The 18,596-nt window shown below is 47.9% G+C and overlaps 8 protein-coding genes across 8 annotated transcripts; 5 read left to right on the top strand and 3 right to left on the bottom strand.

Moving 5' to 3' along the window:
- Positions 1–96: 96 nt before the first annotated feature.
- Positions 97–2,349, top strand: F5891DRAFT_1129189 (uncharacterized protein; the record flags this gene model as incomplete). Its single annotated transcript, XM_041364366.1, has 12 exons — positions 97–128; positions 185–775; positions 822–1,031; positions 1,086–1,220; positions 1,270–1,317; positions 1,371–1,508; positions 1,556–1,625; positions 1,678–1,750; positions 1,797–1,878; positions 1,928–1,999; positions 2,055–2,160; positions 2,215–2,349. The coding sequence occupies 12 exons, from the start codon at positions 97–99 to the stop codon at positions 2,347–2,349; spliced, it is 1,692 nt and encodes a 563-aa protein (XP_041224842.1).
- A 689-nt stretch (positions 2,350–3,038) lies between these two features.
- On the top strand, positions 3,039–3,570 carry F5891DRAFT_1129188 (Endoribonuclease L-PSP; the record flags this gene model as incomplete). Its single annotated transcript, XM_041364365.1, has 4 exons — positions 3,039–3,090; positions 3,140–3,210; positions 3,292–3,420; positions 3,475–3,570. 4 exons carry the CDS (start codon positions 3,039–3,041, stop codon positions 3,568–3,570), a joined length of 348 nt encoding a protein of 115 aa, XP_041224841.1.
- Positions 3,571–3,821: 251 nt separating this feature from the next.
- On the bottom strand, positions 3,822–5,100 carry F5891DRAFT_1129187 (Alpha/Beta hydrolase protein; the record flags this gene model as incomplete). The annotated part of the gene is made up of 8 exons (XM_041364364.1): positions 3,822–3,894; positions 3,943–3,947; positions 4,057–4,223; positions 4,247–4,437; positions 4,491–4,587; positions 4,622–4,654; positions 4,713–4,772; positions 4,824–5,100. The coding sequence occupies 8 exons, from the start codon at positions 5,098–5,100 to the stop codon at positions 3,822–3,824; spliced, it is 903 nt and encodes a 300-aa protein (XP_041224840.1).
- A 300-nt stretch (positions 5,101–5,400) lies between these two features.
- On the top strand, positions 5,401–7,386 carry F5891DRAFT_1040384 (uncharacterized protein). Its single transcript, XM_041362017.1, has 7 exons — positions 5,401–5,708; positions 5,758–5,857; positions 5,880–5,887; positions 5,936–6,132; positions 6,176–6,332; positions 6,379–6,517; positions 6,572–7,386. Exons 1-7 carry the CDS (start codon positions 5,496–5,498, stop codon positions 6,997–6,999), a joined length of 1,242 nt encoding a protein of 413 aa, XP_041224839.1. The 5' UTR covers positions 5,401–5,495; the 3' UTR covers positions 7,000–7,386.
- A 76-nt stretch (positions 7,387–7,462) lies between these two features.
- Positions 7,463–8,993, top strand: F5891DRAFT_1040377 (ras family-domain-containing protein). The gene is made up of 8 exons (XM_041362016.1): positions 7,463–7,616; positions 7,667–7,693; positions 7,750–7,803; positions 7,853–7,935; positions 7,983–8,014; positions 8,071–8,133; positions 8,188–8,342; positions 8,390–8,993. Exons 1-8 carry the CDS (start codon positions 7,565–7,567, stop codon positions 8,653–8,655), a joined length of 732 nt encoding a protein of 243 aa, XP_041224838.1. The 5' UTR covers positions 7,463–7,564; the 3' UTR covers positions 8,656–8,993.
- Positions 8,994–12,712: 3,719 nt separating this feature from the next.
- On the top strand, positions 12,713–14,113 carry F5891DRAFT_954144 (uncharacterized protein; the record flags this gene model as incomplete). The annotated part of the gene is made up of 2 exons (XM_041375238.1): positions 12,713–13,706; positions 13,755–14,113. 2 exons carry the CDS (start codon positions 12,713–12,715, stop codon positions 14,111–14,113), a joined length of 1,353 nt encoding a protein of 450 aa, XP_041224837.1.
- A 366-nt stretch (positions 14,114–14,479) lies between these two features.
- Positions 14,480–15,601, bottom strand: F5891DRAFT_954381 (Isochorismatase hydrolase; the record flags this gene model as incomplete). The annotated part of the gene is made up of 6 exons (XM_041375251.1): positions 14,480–14,530; positions 14,581–14,703; positions 14,754–14,850; positions 14,905–15,123; positions 15,172–15,282; positions 15,333–15,601. 6 exons carry the CDS (start codon positions 15,599–15,601, stop codon positions 14,480–14,482), a joined length of 870 nt encoding a protein of 289 aa, XP_041224836.1.
- A 409-nt stretch (positions 15,602–16,010) lies between these two features.
- On the bottom strand, positions 16,011–17,907 carry F5891DRAFT_423111 (uncharacterized protein). The gene is made up of 5 exons (XM_041371776.1): positions 17,835–17,907; positions 17,278–17,764; positions 17,032–17,217; positions 16,185–16,980; positions 16,011–16,136 (listed from the first exon to the last, which is right to left on the bottom strand). Exons 2-5 carry the CDS (start codon positions 17,664–17,666, stop codon positions 16,092–16,094), a joined length of 1,416 nt encoding a protein of 471 aa, XP_041224835.1. The 5' UTR covers positions 17,667–17,764; positions 17,835–17,907; the 3' UTR covers positions 16,011–16,091.
- Between the last annotated feature and the right edge of the window lie 689 nt (positions 17,908–18,596).

Here is an 18,596-nt window from a genome sequence, read left to right as displayed (position 1 = left end):
ATGTGTGGCTGTGTTGCCACATGAAGTTTTCGCATGTTTGTTCCGAATCATTGCAAGCAACTCAAACACTGTCCACCACATCCACCACCAAGCAATATGGATATAGACATATCCCCCAACCGAAAATCGTGCGTCGTCCACACTCATTGTTTTGTTTCAACTTACCTACTGATATCCTCATGAGGTCTCGCAACCATTCCACTGATACCCATCGCACGAAGCGGTCTCTTCGTTCTGGGTCGCATGAGCGAGACCGTGACCGTCGTGAAAAGCGCAGAGAAAGAGATTATGACGACAAACGACGACGTAGTCGCGACAGAGGAAGTGAACGAGATTACCGTGATCGCTCGCGCGAGAGGTCCCACAGGGACCGGGATCGTGAAAAAGACAAAGACAGGCGTCATCGTGACGACGATAGACGAGAGCGAGGAGACGTTTATCGCCGTGAACGTGATGTGGGAGACCGTGACAGGCGCCGCAAGAGGGATGAAACTGATGAACCCCCGGATGAACGCTTGAAGAAGAAGAGACACGATGACATGGACGAGTCCTCTGCTGGACTTCCGCCCAAGGACAGTCCACGAAGGGGTCATGACCGTAGAGATCGCTCACGTGAACGTAGGTATCGTGACCCACGGGACGAGTTCGATGATCCCCCTCGGTTCCGGAGGGAAAGGGATCCTGCACTCGACAAACGTCCTTCCATCAATGACACTTCAATTAACGAGGAGGAGCCAGACAAGGTCTCGTTGAGGATGAGTACCCCGCCAATCAAGTACGCTACTTTTGTATCACTGTGACTTATTACTCATAATATTCAGACGACCCTCACCTACATACGAGGCTCCAGAAGACTACAATCCTGACGAACCTAAAGAAGACGATTCGGAAGCTCGGTCGGTCTTTGTTTCTCAGCTTGCCGCTCGTCTCACGGCGCGTGACCTTGGGTACTTTTTCGAGGATAAACTCGGTGAAGGCACAGTAATGGATTCTAGGATTGTCACGGACCGGCTGTCGCGCCGCTCTAAAGGGTGTGTTCCATCACTTCCTGAGATTGTTCTTGAGATGCTCATGCCTTTTGGTAGTATTGGATACGTCGAGTTCCGGTCGATTGATTTGGTAGAGAAAGCTATGTCATTGAGCGGAACAGTCGTAATGGGTCTTCCTATCATGGTTCAATTGACTGAGTCAGAAAGGAATAGGCTTCATCCAGGAGACGGGTGAGTTTTGCAGGTGTGGCGTGTTTCTATCATCTAATAGTTCGTCGAGGAACCTAAATCTTCCGCCTGGCGTTCATGCGCCTCATGGAGCTATGCAGTGAGCAAACTCCTCGGCTACTCGCTCCAAAGTTGTGACGTGTTGTTTTCCAGACTTTACGTTGGTTCCTTGCATTTCAACCTTACCGAATCCGATATCAAGCAGGTCTTTGAACCCTTCGGGGAATTGGAATTTGTCGATTTGCACAGGGACCCTATGACGGGGCGCAGCAAAGGTTACGCATTTGTGCAGTAAGTGGACGTTGTCTTGCCTTTTGAGCATCCGCTAAATTTAGCAGATATAAACGTGCCGAAGATGCCAGAATGGCTCTTGAACAGATGGAAGGTTTCGAGCTTGCTGGTAGAACGGTAGGGCATTCAAATCGCAAACTCATAGATTGTCATTCAATTTCAGCTACAGCTGAGAGTCAACACAGTCCACGAAAAGGGCACTGTGCGATACGCCCAGCAGGATTCGTTGGACGAAGCTGGCGGTGCGTTTTGATCAACGTTTCAAATTGTTTACTAATACTTTTATAGGCGGTAATTTGAACGCAGCATCACGTCAAGCACTAATGCAGAAACTTGCTAGAATCGAGCCTGCTCCGAAGCCGCAGCTTGTGTATGTAAAATTTAACTATACCGATGGTTTATCTTACACTTATTTGCAGCAACAAACCGAACATTCCACAGGCTATGCAGTCCCGTTCTGTCTTATTGAAGAATATGTTTGACCCAGAGGAGTGAGTTCACATTCAAGCAATCGATTTTCTTCTAACAAACTTTCTTGTGCTATAGGGAAACTGAACGTGACTGGGATAAAGAGCTTGCCGACGATGTCAAAGGCGAGTGTGAAGAAAAATATGGCAGAGTAGAGGCCATCAAAGTCGAAAGGGAGACACAGGTTTGCATCCTATTCGCATTTAGTTCTTGATTCAGTTCTTGAACGTAACTGCAGGGTGAGATTTACGTCAAGTTCGACGCAATCGAATCCGCCAAGAAAGCTGTACAAGGTCTGAACGCTCGGTGGTTCGGTGGCAAACAGGTCTCTGCGGTATTTATCTCCGATGCGATAATGGCTGCACATCAATAAGCAATATCTCCACCGACTGCGGTCGCCACTCGACTGACCTTTTCTCGACTTATTCCATGCTGAAGTGATGATGGTTTGAAGATATTGATGCTTGTATGCTACAGGTCTCTATTGGCCGATTCGGTTGGTGTTCCCAAACTTATGCTGTGCATAGTCTTCCGGAGAAAAGATAACAAGCACAGGCAGGTTGATCGCCGATTCTTGTTCATCTCATGACGAGTTTCATTTTCTCAGAGAATTCATTTTCTTGCCGTAGATTCTCGTACTGTCTAAATCCAGTCATTGATTGCCTTTATCCTGGTGGTGAGCCTGACAAGCCTGCACTCCAGGAGCGTGGGATATCTTCAGAGTGGTCACTAGGTCATGGTATGCACAGGTACACAAGCCTCGGATGATTGGTCCAGATCTTGCGGCAACGATATACAGCGATTTACATCGTTGGCGGTGCTTCGGAAAAACGGACTCCGTAAGTGCGAATGTGTCTCCTCCGCTATCTTGTGACACCATCCTGCAGCTCATGTGGTTTGGCGATATCTATGCCAAGTAGGACCTAACGGTCTAAGATAAGATGTCTGGTCACCTGAACAACTTACTCGGGATAGCACTTGTCCCTATATTATGTAGCTCGATATCAAGTTCATTGTTCCAATCCCCTTGAATCTGTTTTCCTTTTGCCATTGATATTCAACATGTCTGTTCAAAAAATCAACAGCCCCGAAAGGATGCTAGTACCTATGTACTGTATGAGCCCGAACGAGTTGATGATATGAAACTAACCAATGGGCCTCAGCGCATGCTGTGAAGATCCCGGGTCTTATCTTCTGTAGCGGGCAAACCCCTATGGACAGTACAGGCAACGTGGTCCCAGGAGACATCAAAGCCCACACTGCAAGTTCATCATGATGAACCCGCTACGTGTTGCCTGACACCCGAACTTTGCAGGCTCAATGCCTCTCTAACTTGACCGACGTATTGAATGCCGCTGGTTCGTCATGGGACAAGGTGGTGAAAGTGAATATTTACCTCAAGAGCATGGGCGACTACGCAGCTATGAACGAGGTGTATATCAAGGTCTGTCATAATCATTCCTTCTGAATGGGATTGGCTCATTGGCAACATTTTTAGACTCTCCCGGACCCTAAGCCGGCTCGTACATGTATCCAAGCTGGTGGACTGCCTTGGGATGTGGACGTAGAGATCGAAGCGATTGCTGCAGTTTGATTATCATACTTGCGATTTTCCAAGAATTACTATGTTCAGTCTTGTCAACATGAGTACTTACTACTTGATTCCGAGGTGACAAGACTCTGTTTGAACAGGGGTAGCACACCAATAATATTCGCCTTGAGCAGTAGGAAAGACCTAGATGACAGTAGTACCTATAGCACAGGCTTGGACGAAAAAAGTGGCCACATCCTCGTTATCACATTCAGCAACTGTACTTGGTACAAGATACTCGCAACTCCATTTATTCACAATGTACCAAAGGCCTCGGCAAGGTTCTCAACAGCATCACTCACGAGCTCGCGACCGACACTTAAAACACTGAAGAGTGGATGAGAAGAACATTAAATGAGAATGAACTCTTGTGACTTACCCTTATAGACAAAAGTCGGATAAATATGATCAGCCTAATCAATTCGTATGATAACAGTATGAGGAAGCATACCATCCATAGCCAAAATCTGATGCGGCGCCTTTGCATACCTGTTTGTGTGAGACTGGCACGCCAACTTTCTTGAGCCGTTCGCCGTATGCCAGGCCTTCGTCCCTAAGAATGTCAAGTTCCATCACCGCGATCCAGGTCTTTGGAGATTTGGCTAGCAGCTCATCGGGCGCAAAGATTGGAGAGTTGTCCCACTCGGTCCTTCTGACTCTTTTGGAACGTAGAAATTACGGAACCAGAGCATCCTCCCTGTATTCAGCCAGACTGTGTTTGCGTTCTCCTTCCAAGATGGGTACCGATCGTCCGTGTGGAGAGCAGTGTTGTCGGTCACCGGAACAATAAGCTGTGCAAGCTTCAGACGGATAGGCAGTGGTTTAAGCTCGGCAGCCTTCATGGAGATTATGGCAGCAAGATTACCGCCACTACAAAAAGAGTGGTCAGTTCAATTTCGATACATTAGATGACAATCACCTACGCAGATGAACCACCAACCGCCAGTCTCGTAGGATCGACCCCTAAGAGGGATTTTCCTTGATCAAAGACCCATTGCAGCGTTTCAAATGAATCTTCCACTGCGGCGGGGTAAGGATGTTCTGGCGCAAGGACGATAGTCTGGTGATGCTACAACACATTTTGCTCCTACAAGCTAGCGATAAGCACACAACGCTTGGTGTGTTTTGACACCTCATAATTTTACCTTTGCAAAGTCGAGAGCAGAAAGCGTTTTCTGAGCTAATGTTTCCGAGGGTCCATCCACCTTGTAGCACTGCTTCAATGTCACTGAAATTGAAAAGTGCCTCAAACTCACCACCGTGGTACCAGACGTATGCAGGCCAGCCGTCAGGGGGAGGAGTGCCCTCCGGCGTAAAGACGCGTACCTTACAGTGGCTCAAGTGATAGTCTTGAACACTGCCGACTGACAAGACCTCTGCGCTTCCTGGTACGGTGTCACCCTTACGGATGGCGGGATCCCAAGGTAGAGAGTGAGGTGGAACGAGATGAGCAACATATTTATTATGGAAGGCGACGTACTCGGGATCGAGACGGGGAAGGATCTCTGGGTCAATGGCTTGCGGAGCTGCCATTTCAACAACTGGATTCGGACTCGCAGGCTTCTGTCAAAGCGACAAGCAGACTGAGGCATTTTCCAAACCATATTCTCTTTGTAAAGGTTGGACGACTGACCTCGGTCAGAGCGGACCGATCTTGTAAGGTCACCAGGACATACGACGGAATTCCGTAGATATGAAGAACTGTTAATAGTATACAATCATAGTAGATACCGTCACAGCGGAGCTTGTAGGGCCGCGAATGACAAGCTTGCCACGTAATGTGCACAAATGATAGATACAAAAGGCAGTTGCAACCACATCATCACGAGGGGACACGTTATAGATTTTGGAGAGAAGCAGCTTACATTGTACAGTTATAAGCAAATTCTATCGGCGGGTTATTGACAACCAACCTCCCCGCAAAGGTCATGACACCCATACTGCAGACTAAAACGCCACTGCACTTTCTTAACCCCGATAAAGATGCATTAGTCGCTGATTTTGTGGGAAAACCACTCAATGCTCTGAGAACACCTGCTTTCATCGTGGACCGCGCGGTGTTCGCAGAGAACTGCAGGAAGATGCACGAGAATGCCAGAACCTGGGGAGCAACTTTTAGAGCACACTTGAAGACACACAAGGTAAGAGAGGTCAAGCACAGATGAAATTGACTGTGATGACTTCCATCAGACAGTCGAAGGAACGAAATTGCAGCTAGTTTCGGATACCGGCAGAGCTTCCGCGGTCGCTGTATCGACACTCATGGAAGCTTGGGGAGTCGTGCAAGGTGGTCTCGTAGCCGACTGGTACAGTCAAAGATGTCAGTCCAGAGGCATGTAAAATGGTTCCGACTCTCACTCATTTTTAGATTCTGTACGGCCTTCCAATTGGATTGAACAAGTTGGATGATCTGTCTGCTCTACATGCTGAGATGACAAAATACGGAGGAACCGTTCGTATTCTCTTAGATCATTTAGATCAAGTGAAATTTCTGGAGGAATACGAGGGGAAACAAGAGCACCCGAAGAAATGGTCTGCGTTTATCAAGATGAATGGCGGTCTAAAGTGTGTTCTCTGAATATCACTGATATATTACTCACAAAGATAGGCGAGCCGGGATACTTCCAGAGCCCGTATCTTTCAAGGCATTCATGCGGAGGGTGTTTGCATCTTCAGCAATTTCGGTGTTTGGATTTTACACCCACGCCGGATACTCGTATGGATCGACATCAGCGGAGGAAGCTACCTCGTATTTGACAGGAGAAGTGCGTCTTACCAATGACGCGGCGGCAATGGCCATGGAAGTTCTAGGCAGAGTCAGATAACAGAGAAGTCAACAATCAGCCATTCGTTCTGTCCGTGGGATCCACTCCGACTGCTCTTAGCGCAACCGCGGAAGCAAAGCTGAAGATGACATCCATACTCAATGGAACACTGGAGCTTCATACAGGTAAGCGAATTTCATCAAGAAGAGATTTGGCATGATATAAAGTACTTCGTACAGGAAATTATCCCATGCTCGATCTCCAGCAGTTACACACAACCTTGATCGATCGTCCACAGATCTCCCAGAAGGTCTTGGTCACCGTCATTTCATACTACCCCGGAAGAGGAAGTGATGGGCAAGACGAGGCCATGTGCGATGCTGGTGCCATAGCTATGAGCAAAGATACTGGTCGTATTCCAGGCTTCGGGGAGGTCGTTGGCAAGTCATGGAAGTTGGGAAGAATTTCACAGGAGCATGGTATATTGGTGCAAGTTCCCCCAGAGTCAGGTCGCACAGATCCTACGTTGAAGATCGGAGATACGATCGAGATTGTTGGGCAGCACGCTTGTTTGATAGCTGCCGCTCACTCGTGGTACTACATCATCGATTCGGATGAAGGAGGTGACAAAGTAGTTGACATCTGGGTCCCATGGAAGGGCTGGTAGCTCCAGGACCCAAAAAGGGTACTGGTCCAGCGATTTCTTATATCCACAGAACCGTTCCGTACATGATGTGTGACTGTAGCGTGCGTGGATTGTCCACAGACAACTAGGCATAGCAAATACCATTGGGAGGTGGAAAAGGACCAAACATTAGAGAGCACAACTGTCACAAAAATGATTTACCTCTCGTCTTATGATCGCTCGGAGGTCGTGAATGTGCAGGAGTCAGCGAAGCAAAGGCCGATTCCTTCCTTTTCCATTGCTGCTTGAAATTATATGTATGGCCATGTAGCCGAAGACGACACAGTGGAAGACATTGGTGAGAGGTAAATTATGTAGCAGCCATGAAACCACTGTGATGTGAATTAGAGAAAGAAATAACGGATCCCGGCCGGCGGCTTTCCCGGAGGGCCGTGACAAATATATACTAGACTTAAACTCATGTATTATGTAATTGAAGATATAAGTTGAACGTCCATGTTGAGACCGTGCGAACTTTGTAAGCCTCTCTGCAGTTGGCGGAAGCTTCACGAATAGGTACCTAAACCAACACCCTATTCCTCATCCTATGGCGCTAGACGAGTATGATGTAGATGCTACAGAACTTTTGGAAACTTACGGTTTGTTTTGGATGTTCTGTTGAATCAGATTCGTGCTCATCAACTTTCAGACTTCTTAATGAAGTACATTATCATCGGTGTGTTGTGCTTACCGGGAACGGTTGTTTTGGAGCAAGACTCATTGCACTTGCAGGAGAGGCAGGGACAGGCAAATCATGTTTGTTGCACCACTTTACCCACAACGCATGTTTGTCGTTTGTTTCTCTATGGGGTGTCAGTCTCAGGCCTCCTCACAGTCAAGGACCACTCTCAACATACCATCGGAGTAGAGTTCTCTAGTAAAACAGTAACGTTAGGAGAGAAGAGGATAAAACTTCAAGTAAGCTATGTCTTTCAGTGATTCCGCATCCCTTACAGTTTCCACAGCTATGGGACACTGCCGGTCAGGAGCGCTTTCGGTTCGTCGCGCTTTTGATGCGACTTGCTCCAATTCTGACTGCAGTACGGGGAACAGATCAGTGACGCGTAGCTACTACCGTGGCGCGGCTGGCGTAATTCTTGTATACGATATCACGAAGTTGGTGTATTCGTTTTTATTCACTGCCACGATCCTCATAGTTTTTACTGACAGCCGCGATTCTTTTTTGAATATGTCCCAGTGGCTCACTGATGCCAGAGCTTTAGCAAGCCCACATTTAGTTGCAGTCCTGGTTGGAAATAAGTCGGATAGGGAGGAGGACCGCGAAGTGGAGTGGGCTGAAGCTAGTGGATGGGCAGCGCAGAATGGTAATCCGTCGTTCCTCTGGCCTTCCATATATTGACGCTGTCAAAAGATGTTCACTTTCTCGAGGCTTCTTCATTAAGTGGCGACAACATCGAAGCTCCATTTCTACTTGCTGCAAGGTCTATCCTGCTTTCAATAGAGTCAGGAATCTTAGATCCCGAGAAACCCGGGAGCGGTGTCAGCTATGGGGACCGTGCCCTTCGAAGAGTGACCAGTTCTAGCCATCTTAGCTTTGGGAGTCTTAGTGGAGCTCGGAGGCGACGCTCGGAAAGGCTTCGATTCAAAAATTGGGCACCCTCGGGCAAATGTTGTTAAGTATCGATAATGGACTGTTCGGGTTAGAGTGCTACTTTTGCCAAGCTCGTTCCCCGCGTATGTGGTCGTACGCCTGGTGCTATCTCTTTGGATACCAGTGTTTTGTTCTGTTTTCGATCACATATTCTAATACTCAAACGCTGTACATCATTTCACCCTTGCGTTTTACTGATTCACAGCATCTAATATGTAATGGTGGATGCTTCATATCTCCCATCTATTCCCATAGTTATTCATCATCATTGTTGTTATCCCATCGTCATGGATAGTTATGTTTCATGTAGAAGGTTCGTTGTCAATGTCATATAGTATCCCCAACACCATGTGAGGCTCAGTACTTATTCTGTAACAACGTAGGGGTGAGTGAGATTCTTGAGCTGGGACTCGGAAGCTTTCAGGTATTGTGATATGAATGTTGGACTCCGGGCCGAATTTCAGGCCCGTCATGCCGCAGTGGCTGCCAGAGCGGAGTCACGGTTCTTCTCGAATCTTTGCAAGTACTACTATGCCGGCAGTGAGAGAAGTCAATATGGAATAGGTGAGCACTTATGGTTACTCACCAGCCTGGGTATCATATACTTACAGTCGCTGGTTCCTTTGTATGAATCTTGAATACATATCGGCGTCCCACTGTCCTTCGAAGTCGTGAAATACGGGTTTTCAACGATTCTATGCCAATAATGATCCTTTGGAGATGATTCCAATCACTGCGTTAAACATCGATTATTCCTGCGAGGTCATGCGAGAGGACCTCGAGGACTACTAAGTGCCAGTGTCGCCCTGCACGCCTCAAATCCTTGACTTGATCCAGGACGTAATTTTCTTCATAGCATGCGCAGCAGCGATAGTCACTGCGTTTCAGCAGACCGATACACAGATGAGGTATCAGGCAACTACGACCTTTAATTACATTACAAAATCTAGTGGTTTCGAGTTTTACTGATGGTTTCAAATTCTACCCCCAGTTGGTGGCTAGCTATCAATTCGGATCGCATTGGCAGATATTCTGTAGGTTCGTGGAGTCAGTTAGATGATGAGGGTAATTTCTCAAACTAACTTTGGCTGCTTTTTCGCAGTTACTTCCTCTGCTATGGTGATGTACCCTTATAGTGAGTAAGATACGTAGGATCCAGGAACCGCTAATATCCTTATTGCCAGCATTAACATTTGGATAAGAGGTAGGTCGATCCCATCACTGGAGCAGCCATCTTGCTGAACGATTTTGTAGGTTGAACCGGTCTGAGCAAGCAGAGTCATGCATCAGCAAAACAACGTGAAATATAATTCATCTGCGGCAGGGACAACGCCGGTCCCTCGTAACCGTTATGTATCCGGGTGTTTGTAGCCTGATTGCGCACGTTATGAATGTGGTTTGCAAGTCATGCTAACTTGACAGTATCATGCTAGGTGTGCTATATTGGAATATCATACGCTGTGTGTGTATGCTTGAAAGGCTAAGCAATCGATGCTGTGCTAATCAGCCATATCTTACAATCAGCATCAGTATATCGAGTAGATCTCCTTGTGGCATGCTCTACGTTTCCACTGACCGGCTGCATACATTAAATGTCCTCGCGATCTCTGTGACACATGTCGTGAGTTCCCTCCACCAATGTCCGCCATCTATGCTCAGCTGAATTGTCAGGCAATATCATGACCATTATGAATATCGTTGTATTTGCAATGCTTGGCAGTGAGTCGTGACGCGATACCTCAGTCATTGTGACTTAATTGAAACATCATGCAAGTCATCATGATCCTTCGGTTACACGTCACATACCAGTGATTAACAAAAATGCCGACGTTTCTTGTTCTTGTCTTCTTGGCTATCAAGATTGCCACCGGAGTGATCACCGCGATACCAATTATTCACATCTCAAAGGGAAAGCTTCATTCATGGATGAAAGACTTTGATGCATCAGGCTCATCGACGAGCTCAGCAGAAGTACTCATCCTGTCCGGTACCTATCAGGCCGATAACTATTACCTTCGAGGAGGATGATCTATATCTGTTTTCTATGACTTCGATGCTCACAACTGCATGGGAGGTCCTCACACTGTCTCGCAGTTTGGATTGCTGTCAAAAACACTTTCGTAAAATGCAACGACTATCAAAAGGGTGGCTTATCGCGGACTGTTTCATGGCGTTGATGAGGAGTCACATAGTTTGCTTTGCAAGGTGAGCTCAAAATGTAAATGTGGTTCTCTTTGTCTGCTGAAGCTTAAGTTCCGCGGATACCAGCTTTGGTTCGTGCATCCATCTCATCTATTTGTCTCCAATACTGTCAGCGGTATGCTGATCTGTCACTGACTCCTGCAACATGTATAACTGACCACGGTTCATCATTATATAGGACTTAAATTCCATGGAAGATCGTGTTTCTGTTGGCGTTCTTTTACGTTCATCCATATCTTTGTGCTGGGATCACATCCGATCCTTCAATTAGCGTTCGACTCACGCTAGGCTCGTGGCCGACTCCGATGTCGAAACTACCGTGAGTTCAGCTGTTTTTCTGGAAATGCTTGCTGTGTCAACTAGTAGTAGTGTGTAGCACGAGAAATGCTCGAAGTGGTTAACACTTGTCCGGGTACTCTGCAGGGAGCGGGACAATTATTTTTTTCCAAGCTTCATCGTGTACTCACATCTATGGTTGCCCGTGTCCGCAGGCTACGACTAAGTTGTCAATAATACCGTAACGATAGCCGCCATCGGATCACTGCTAGTCTACTCCTCATCTGGCCTCCATATGCCAATCGGGAGCGCTTCTGCCGGTCTTGCACAGCGATTTCAATTTTAGTGGGAATGTAGATGGAAAATTTGACAGACTACGTTGCACGCTATCTTGTATCGGTGTAAAAGTAACTTTGGTGCGCTGCATTCTTACCTCACCACAGATGCCGTCTATTCGCATGAGTGCTGAATTTGATTTCAGAACCCTACTCAAGTTTCAATCTTCGGGCTCTCTCCTTATGGATAAGCCACGTCTCCCATTGCAATGCCACGAACATCGGAATTGTAACTTGCCACGCATCGCCTCTGGCAAAATATATGAATCACAATGCCGCACTTGCCACTACTGCTTGCCCCGTACTGTCCACCATGACGCCTTGGCAGTGTGCATCGCTGTTGTTGTGTCGAAGTTGAGTTACCCGTCCTTTTCGGCGCAGTCTATCTACCAGAGCAGGCTCTAATCATGGTTTTCGGGTGTCAGGATGAATCGAGCTGGCAGGTATGGCTTTTCACTCTAATACCCTCGGTGCACTTTCTAGTCGAGCTAAATGTAACTTTGTGACATTGAGAAGCGAAGATGCAGCCATCTCTTGTGCATCTCGCAGTGCAATGTGTTCATTTGCTGTGAAAGATGGGCATACGGCCACAGACTGCCAGAGTGAATCTGATTGGTGCGCTCCGTTTTGGACAGATTGCAATTTTCCATGATCTTCAAGTTGCATGCTTTGCTAGGTGATTATGCTGACGCGGTCCCATTTCCAAACGACACGCTTCAACCTGACAGTGCATTAACTCGAATAACCTAGTCTTGTTACTTCCGCTCTTATTGGTGGATGGCACGTGCTAAGGAACATGTACTAGGGCGTAACCTGGCGCAACAGGTGTAACCCGATATGGAGGACGGAAGTGAGAAAATTTTCTCCCCTAAACCTGCTGCCATGGCTGTAACCAAGCTACTAGCCTCTACTAGCTTGTACAGCTATCCAACAGGACCTGGAGGCAAACCAATATGGGAAAGTCTTTTGTGAAGGATGCTGTGTCTTACAGCTCAACGTGGTATAAACATGCTTTTTTGTTTCTGTCTCTGTTATCGTGCCTTGCATCTTTCCCCAGATAAGCTTCTCACTAGGATTGGGTTGCTTGGCTGGTCCACAACAGTACTTGCGCACAGGTACCTTCTGATCGCCCATTAGACGCCGGGCTACTCTACAAACCTCACTATCTAGCTTCTCAATTTCGACTATGGCAATTACATTGATCACCACCGTCCCTGGATTGCACCTGCAGTCACCTTCATTGTCGATAATCACTTCCCCGATTACGCTGATGCATTCTCGGAAGTCCCCACAATCACCTGCGTTTCCGGATCTCTCCCCGATACTGCCCCTCCCGAGCCCAGTATCATCCACCTTCCAACACCGCGTCTCCACGAAGAGTACATCTCGTGTAACTCCTTCCCCGCGCATTCCACCAGAGCTTTTTTTGGATATCGTCTCGTTCCTTGCTGTTACAGACACGTCCACCATAACGGACATCCACGACCAGTCCAATCTCGCAGAAATCTGCAATTGCTCCCTTGTGAGCAAATCTTGGCTATACGCAGCCCGAGATCATTTATGGAGACATGTGCGACTCGGAGGTGGACGAAGAGGAAATACTTTCATTGAGTTACTGCAACATTACACCTCAGGGCATGAATCCACCCTTCCGAGTTTTGTTCCGCACGTCAAACACCTCTTCATTCGTGAATCGCGGGGAGGTTTATCGTGGGGCCCAAAATGGCTTAACGCCGTCTTGCCAACCCTAGCTGGCTCGCTCGTCAATCTCCACTCTCTCGAAGCCGAGCGCATCACCTGGGAGTACCTGTCATCTAAGTCTCGGGATGCTTTTATAAAAGGGTTCAAAGGTGTTCGGAAGCTTTCGCTGCGCGTATGCGAGTTCAGGACGACGCTGGATATGATCAGGGTTATCGGAGAGTTTGAAGATGTAGAAGCGCTCGCACTGGACCGGGTGCACTGCGAGTGGGATGATATACCTGCGGACTCGGAGGTGTTTGTATCTAGAGCCGACGATAGAATGATCCCTAAGCCACCCAGAAGACTTAGGGAGCTCGCGATGCGGGGAGCACATACCAGACATGTGTTGAAATGGATGAGGGTGGCGATGAAGCATGATGGAGGGCGGGTGACAGTGGAAGTACTGAGACTCGGAACGTTGGGTGCCAAAAGTGCCCCAGCAGTGGGGAAGTTCTTGAAGACGCTGGGCACAACCTTGAAAGAGCTCCATCTCGGATTCGATGCTGCATTCATAGACAATGGAGGTGAGAATTTTTTCCTAACAACGAAAGACCAGGACTCACGTAGCGCAGACGAGGTTGTATCACACATTGACCTCAGTCATAACAATGTTTTGAGAGAGATGCATGTGTATGGACTCATTATTCCTTCCTTGCCACCTTCAGATCTATCAAACTTCCAACCTCCCACGCGGCTACCACCGCAGTTGATGCCACTCACTGCCCTCCTCGATGGTGTGCGCGCACCGTTGCGAGCTCTTTCGCTAGCATTGTATCCCGCTGATCCGCACGCCCTTTCATCAATGGACTTCGAAGGGCTAGCTCACGTATTGGACGGAAGGTCATGGACAACCCTAGAGGATGTACTTGTTGTGGTAGCAAATGAAGGACGATGGAAGGATGGGCGGGATTGTCAATCAGAGACTGGATAGACTGTTAGAGAGAGGCGTTCTGCGAGTGAATGTAGGGTTTGATGACAGGGAGATCTTGTTTATTTGAATGTTTAGACTTCGTAACGCGATATCATGTTCTGATTTCATTTTGCCATTGATATTTAGTGTCTGACTGATACTCACTTGGAAGCCAACTGCCATACTTTTGCCCCTCAAGTACATATTGTGGCTATCGTCTTTCGTAGTTCGGTCCTTTGCTGGTGAAAGACTACGATTCATGCGTGTGGACACATGGTGCCATGGACAATCCTGAGAGGACGAGAAGAGCATAAATTTGAAGCCATTAAGCTTGTATGGTAGGTAGATAACATAGCACAGTTCAACAAAGTGAGCGATGGAAATAAATCAGCCGCTCGCATTGATGATGTTGGACGTATTGGTGACGAAACCTTGAGACTGTCCTCTATTTGATTAGTTCCGAATCCATCACAACACCGGATGCTCACGTTTGCAGCGTTGTGTAAGACGTTCTCAAGACCGCCAGCTGGAGAAGTTGTCGCCGTGATATCCTCGACCATAACACAATCGTAGCCTTGGAAGTAAGCGTCGATGAAGGTACCGGAAACGCACTGCGTCAACTTCAGCAGCAAGAAGGTATGAAGCTAAGTTGAAATCCCACCTGGTCGGCGTTCACACCTCCAAAAAATAATGTTGTAATTCCATTCTCCTTCAAATAGAGGTCCAACGCTGTTTGATGTCCCCATATCCCACTCATCCTGCACTCCCAGTCAAAACTCAGTACAAATTGGAAGTATATCGAGGAAACGGACCTGTTCTTGTGAATCCAAACGTCGGTTCCCTCTTTCTCTCCTTTTAAATACTCTTCTTGCAAAGGGCCATACAACTCCGAATTTCGAGCGTCTCGCATGAGCAATCTGCCAAAATTGCCAGGCATTTCAGTGCCAAACCCTCCGAACCCTCCTTTCATGAATCCCCTGACCACAGCAGGGGGGATGGTCTTTAGCTCTTGATCAGTGAGGCCCCAATTCCTGTTTTACGGTTGGGTGAACAACTGATGCAAGAATGATACGACGTACACCCAAAGTATCTTCACTCCTTGCTTTCGAAGAGGGCCGATAACCTTCAAAAGCGGGTCAACGCACGCCAAGCCGGTTTTATGCACTCTGAGTTCGGGATGCAGGAAGAAGCTGTCCATCATCAATTTGTCATTCAAGCAAACAACGGGATAGTATATTACTTCTGCATATCAATTATCACCACAGCTGCCTTGGACTTATCGACGCGAATGGTACGGTCGCCAGTTACAGGGATGTCGAGCTGTGTCAAGCTCACCAAGGATGGTTCCACCCCATCAGCCGTGAGATGCTGCGAACGCGTGAGGTCTATAAGGCCCGAGGGATATTCAACCCAGAAGTTGACTACGTTGCCATATTCGATAGCCTTTGAAAGTCTGGGACGCGTAGCCATGCCGAGTATCGGGGTATCGTATATAGGGACCTGACTCATGTATGGGCAACGTAAGTACAACAGAGTAAGAGGTAATCGAGGAGTTATACCTCATGCATCGTGATCCATAGGAGTTCCGAGAGAAGTCGAGCAGTATGGGTGATGGCAGCCTGAGAGAATTCTGCCCAGTGACGTGAGATAATAATGAGGTATGATAACTGTCTGCAAATAGATGCACCACAGGATACATGGGGCCTTAAGGAGTCACGGAAAGTATGCCGGAGATGTAGCACCACGTGATGGAACCACGTAACACAAACATTGAACGGGAGTAGATTGAAGACTAAGTATGAATTTTGTGAGAGCAACATTCGTCCGTGTATGTCCATGATTTGTGGTGATATACAGAATGCGGTTGCAGTATGTACGAGTGTCAGAAAGGATGAGGATGATTGTGATCTGCTCAACAAATCAGTAAATAGTCCAGATTATTTCGGACACAACAGCCAAATCGGAGGGAAGTAAAACCCAGACGCGAACACAATGTTCGTCATAACGCAGAATTTATACTGCGACCATCAGGCATGTTGCGGACCTGTCATATTTGAGTATGGCGTCAAGAAGAAAAAATTGAAGACCTTACGGTGAGCACTGGCCGGCTGTAGTCTTCTTCATCCTTGAGGTCGTCTGAGCCAAAGCTATCCGACCTGGTCCGCCTCCGAATTTCAGGATCCAACCTATCATCGGCACCTCCATCTGATAAATTATTTGTAGGGCGGGAAGCGACACTGTCAAGGTGCGCACGTCGTGCTGGGTTCCTTGGGGGTGGCGTGGGTGGTGAACCGGCACCCCGCTCCGCAGAGGATCCTTGCGTATACGCGGCTAGTAGCGGCTCGTAGCTTGCAACGCTGTAAGTAGGGGTATGGCCATAGGAGCTTTTCCGATCCCGGGAAGAATCACCAATGTCATGCAATCCTGCACTACTAGGAGGCCCTTGCTGCTCAACTTCCGGAGGAGGGCTAGCACTGCGAGCTTGAATATACCCTCCACTTGTTGGTAGACCTTCGACTATGTAGCCCGCGTAGGGATTGAATGCAACATTGTCGTCATCGAATGGCCCCCCTGAAACTGGCCGACCGGAAGTGGGTAAGCCAGAACCATCGGGAATATAACCAACGGGGCTCCCACGCTGCACCATCTGTGCCGAAGACAAAGAATGTGACTGTGGCGACCGGGCACTTCGGTAATCATTGTCATCATCCAAAGGAGCTCGACCAAAGCCCGAGGCAGCAACAGCCGCCTCGACTTCGGTCTCATGGTCAATTCGACTGATACGACGCTTACGCCGTATGAAAAAGAAGATCCAGAGTACGATGGATGCAGCGGCCAATCCAACCACAAGGAAGACACCGACTACGGCGCCGGTGTTCCTGAAGAACCTGTTGTATTATTATAAGCATAAATAATGACTGATAAGTGGTGGAACTAACGCGGAACCCGATGATGTCCCATTGTTAGGCGCAAGGGTGGGGTTTGCAAATGCTACTGTGATAGTCGTAGCAGCTCCTGCGCTGTTTGTGGAAATTGTGACTTCTGTGACAATAGAGGGCGCCGTCGTTGTCGGTTGTCCTTGAGCATTCGTTGTAGTGATGTACAAGGTACTTTCCAACGTTGTACTGCAATGTGTGAACAGGATGCGTCAGTAGACGACGTGTAAACGCAAGGAGCACACAAACACGATTGGCACCGGTGTGACCGACGATGACGGTGTGCTAGGCAACGTCGGTGAAGGCTCAGATGTCGATGAAGTTGATGTCTGCGAAGGCGTACTGGAAGTGGTATGTGGTGTACTTGTGGTAGCCAATGGCGAGGTGGTCGTTGGTGATGAGGAAGTTGTCGTTGATGATGAAGTGGTTGTCGTTGATGATGAAGCAGTTGTAGTGAGTGATGAGGAAGTCGTTGGTGATGAGCTGGCGGTACTACTTGTCGTCGTCGTCGATTGACTAGTTGCCGAAGAAGACGTTGACGTTGCGACTGTGCTTGTATCTGCACTGATCGAGGACTGCGATGATGCGGGGGTTGTCGATGATGCGGGGGTTGTCGATGATGCGATACCGGAAGACATAGTAGACGTCAAGGACGAGACGGGGCTCGTCGTCAGGCGCGTAGAAGAACTTGTGGGCAATAAAGAATCACTAGTCGATGGTGGCACACTGCTGGGTGCTGCGGTTGTGGGCGCGACACTGCGCAATGGGTCAAGGAACAGGGCCTGGATGATAGCCGAGAAACTTACGAGGAAGAAGTATCCGAAGACATTGACGTTATAGAAGTCACGGATGGAGACACAACAGACATATGATGTAAGTGAGCCAAATGTAGATGTGACACAGGTGGCAAAAGTTGTGGGCGTAGCGAATGAGCGTAGTGTAGTTGGTGGAAGAGTCCAAGCACAGGGGTGGGATATGGCGTTAATGTCGTATGATTTCCAAGGCGTGTCGTGGGCAGATTGTGGATACGAACCGGGGTGAAACAAGGAGATGATTTATCAGAAACAATGTTTGGAGGAGAATGAACAAAAAATGGTGCACGATGACAAGGGAGACTTGCACCACTGCAAGCTAAACGCCGCAGCAGGCTCAGCCTAGCAGGAAATGGTATTAGAAAAACAATAAGACCCCAATCAAGACCTGAGTGTCTTTTCTACAGGAACTGATCATACAAAGTTCCTGACAAGACTCTAGAAACAAAGACAAAAATTGCAGAATTCTTGCCACACAAGTAAAATGAAGAAAATATGAAGAAGACAACTTTTAGGAACGACACTCACACTGCAGGGCCGACCTCAAAGACGTGGCTTAATAGACGAAGCTTCTAGGATCATCGCGTGCAACCCGATAGAAGCTGATAACAAGTAAACAAAGGTCAGCGCTGGGACGGAAACCTGACGGCGACACACCTTGTAAGGGTTAACCTCCTGGAGCGCGGCAGATTCATTTTACACGCACCGCCGTTAAGTATGACGTTACGTAACACCGCTATGTACTCCAAGCTGTGC

Source organism: Suillus fuscotomentosus, assembly GCF_016647785.1.
Source record: "Suillus fuscotomentosus strain FC203 chromosome Unknown F5891scaffold_34, whole genome shotgun sequence".
Lineage (NCBI taxonomy): Eukaryota > Fungi > Basidiomycota > Agaricomycetes > Boletales > Suillaceae > Suillus > Suillus fuscotomentosus.
Note: the sequence above shows the minus strand (reverse complement) of the source record. Positions and strands in the feature narration are given on the sequence as shown.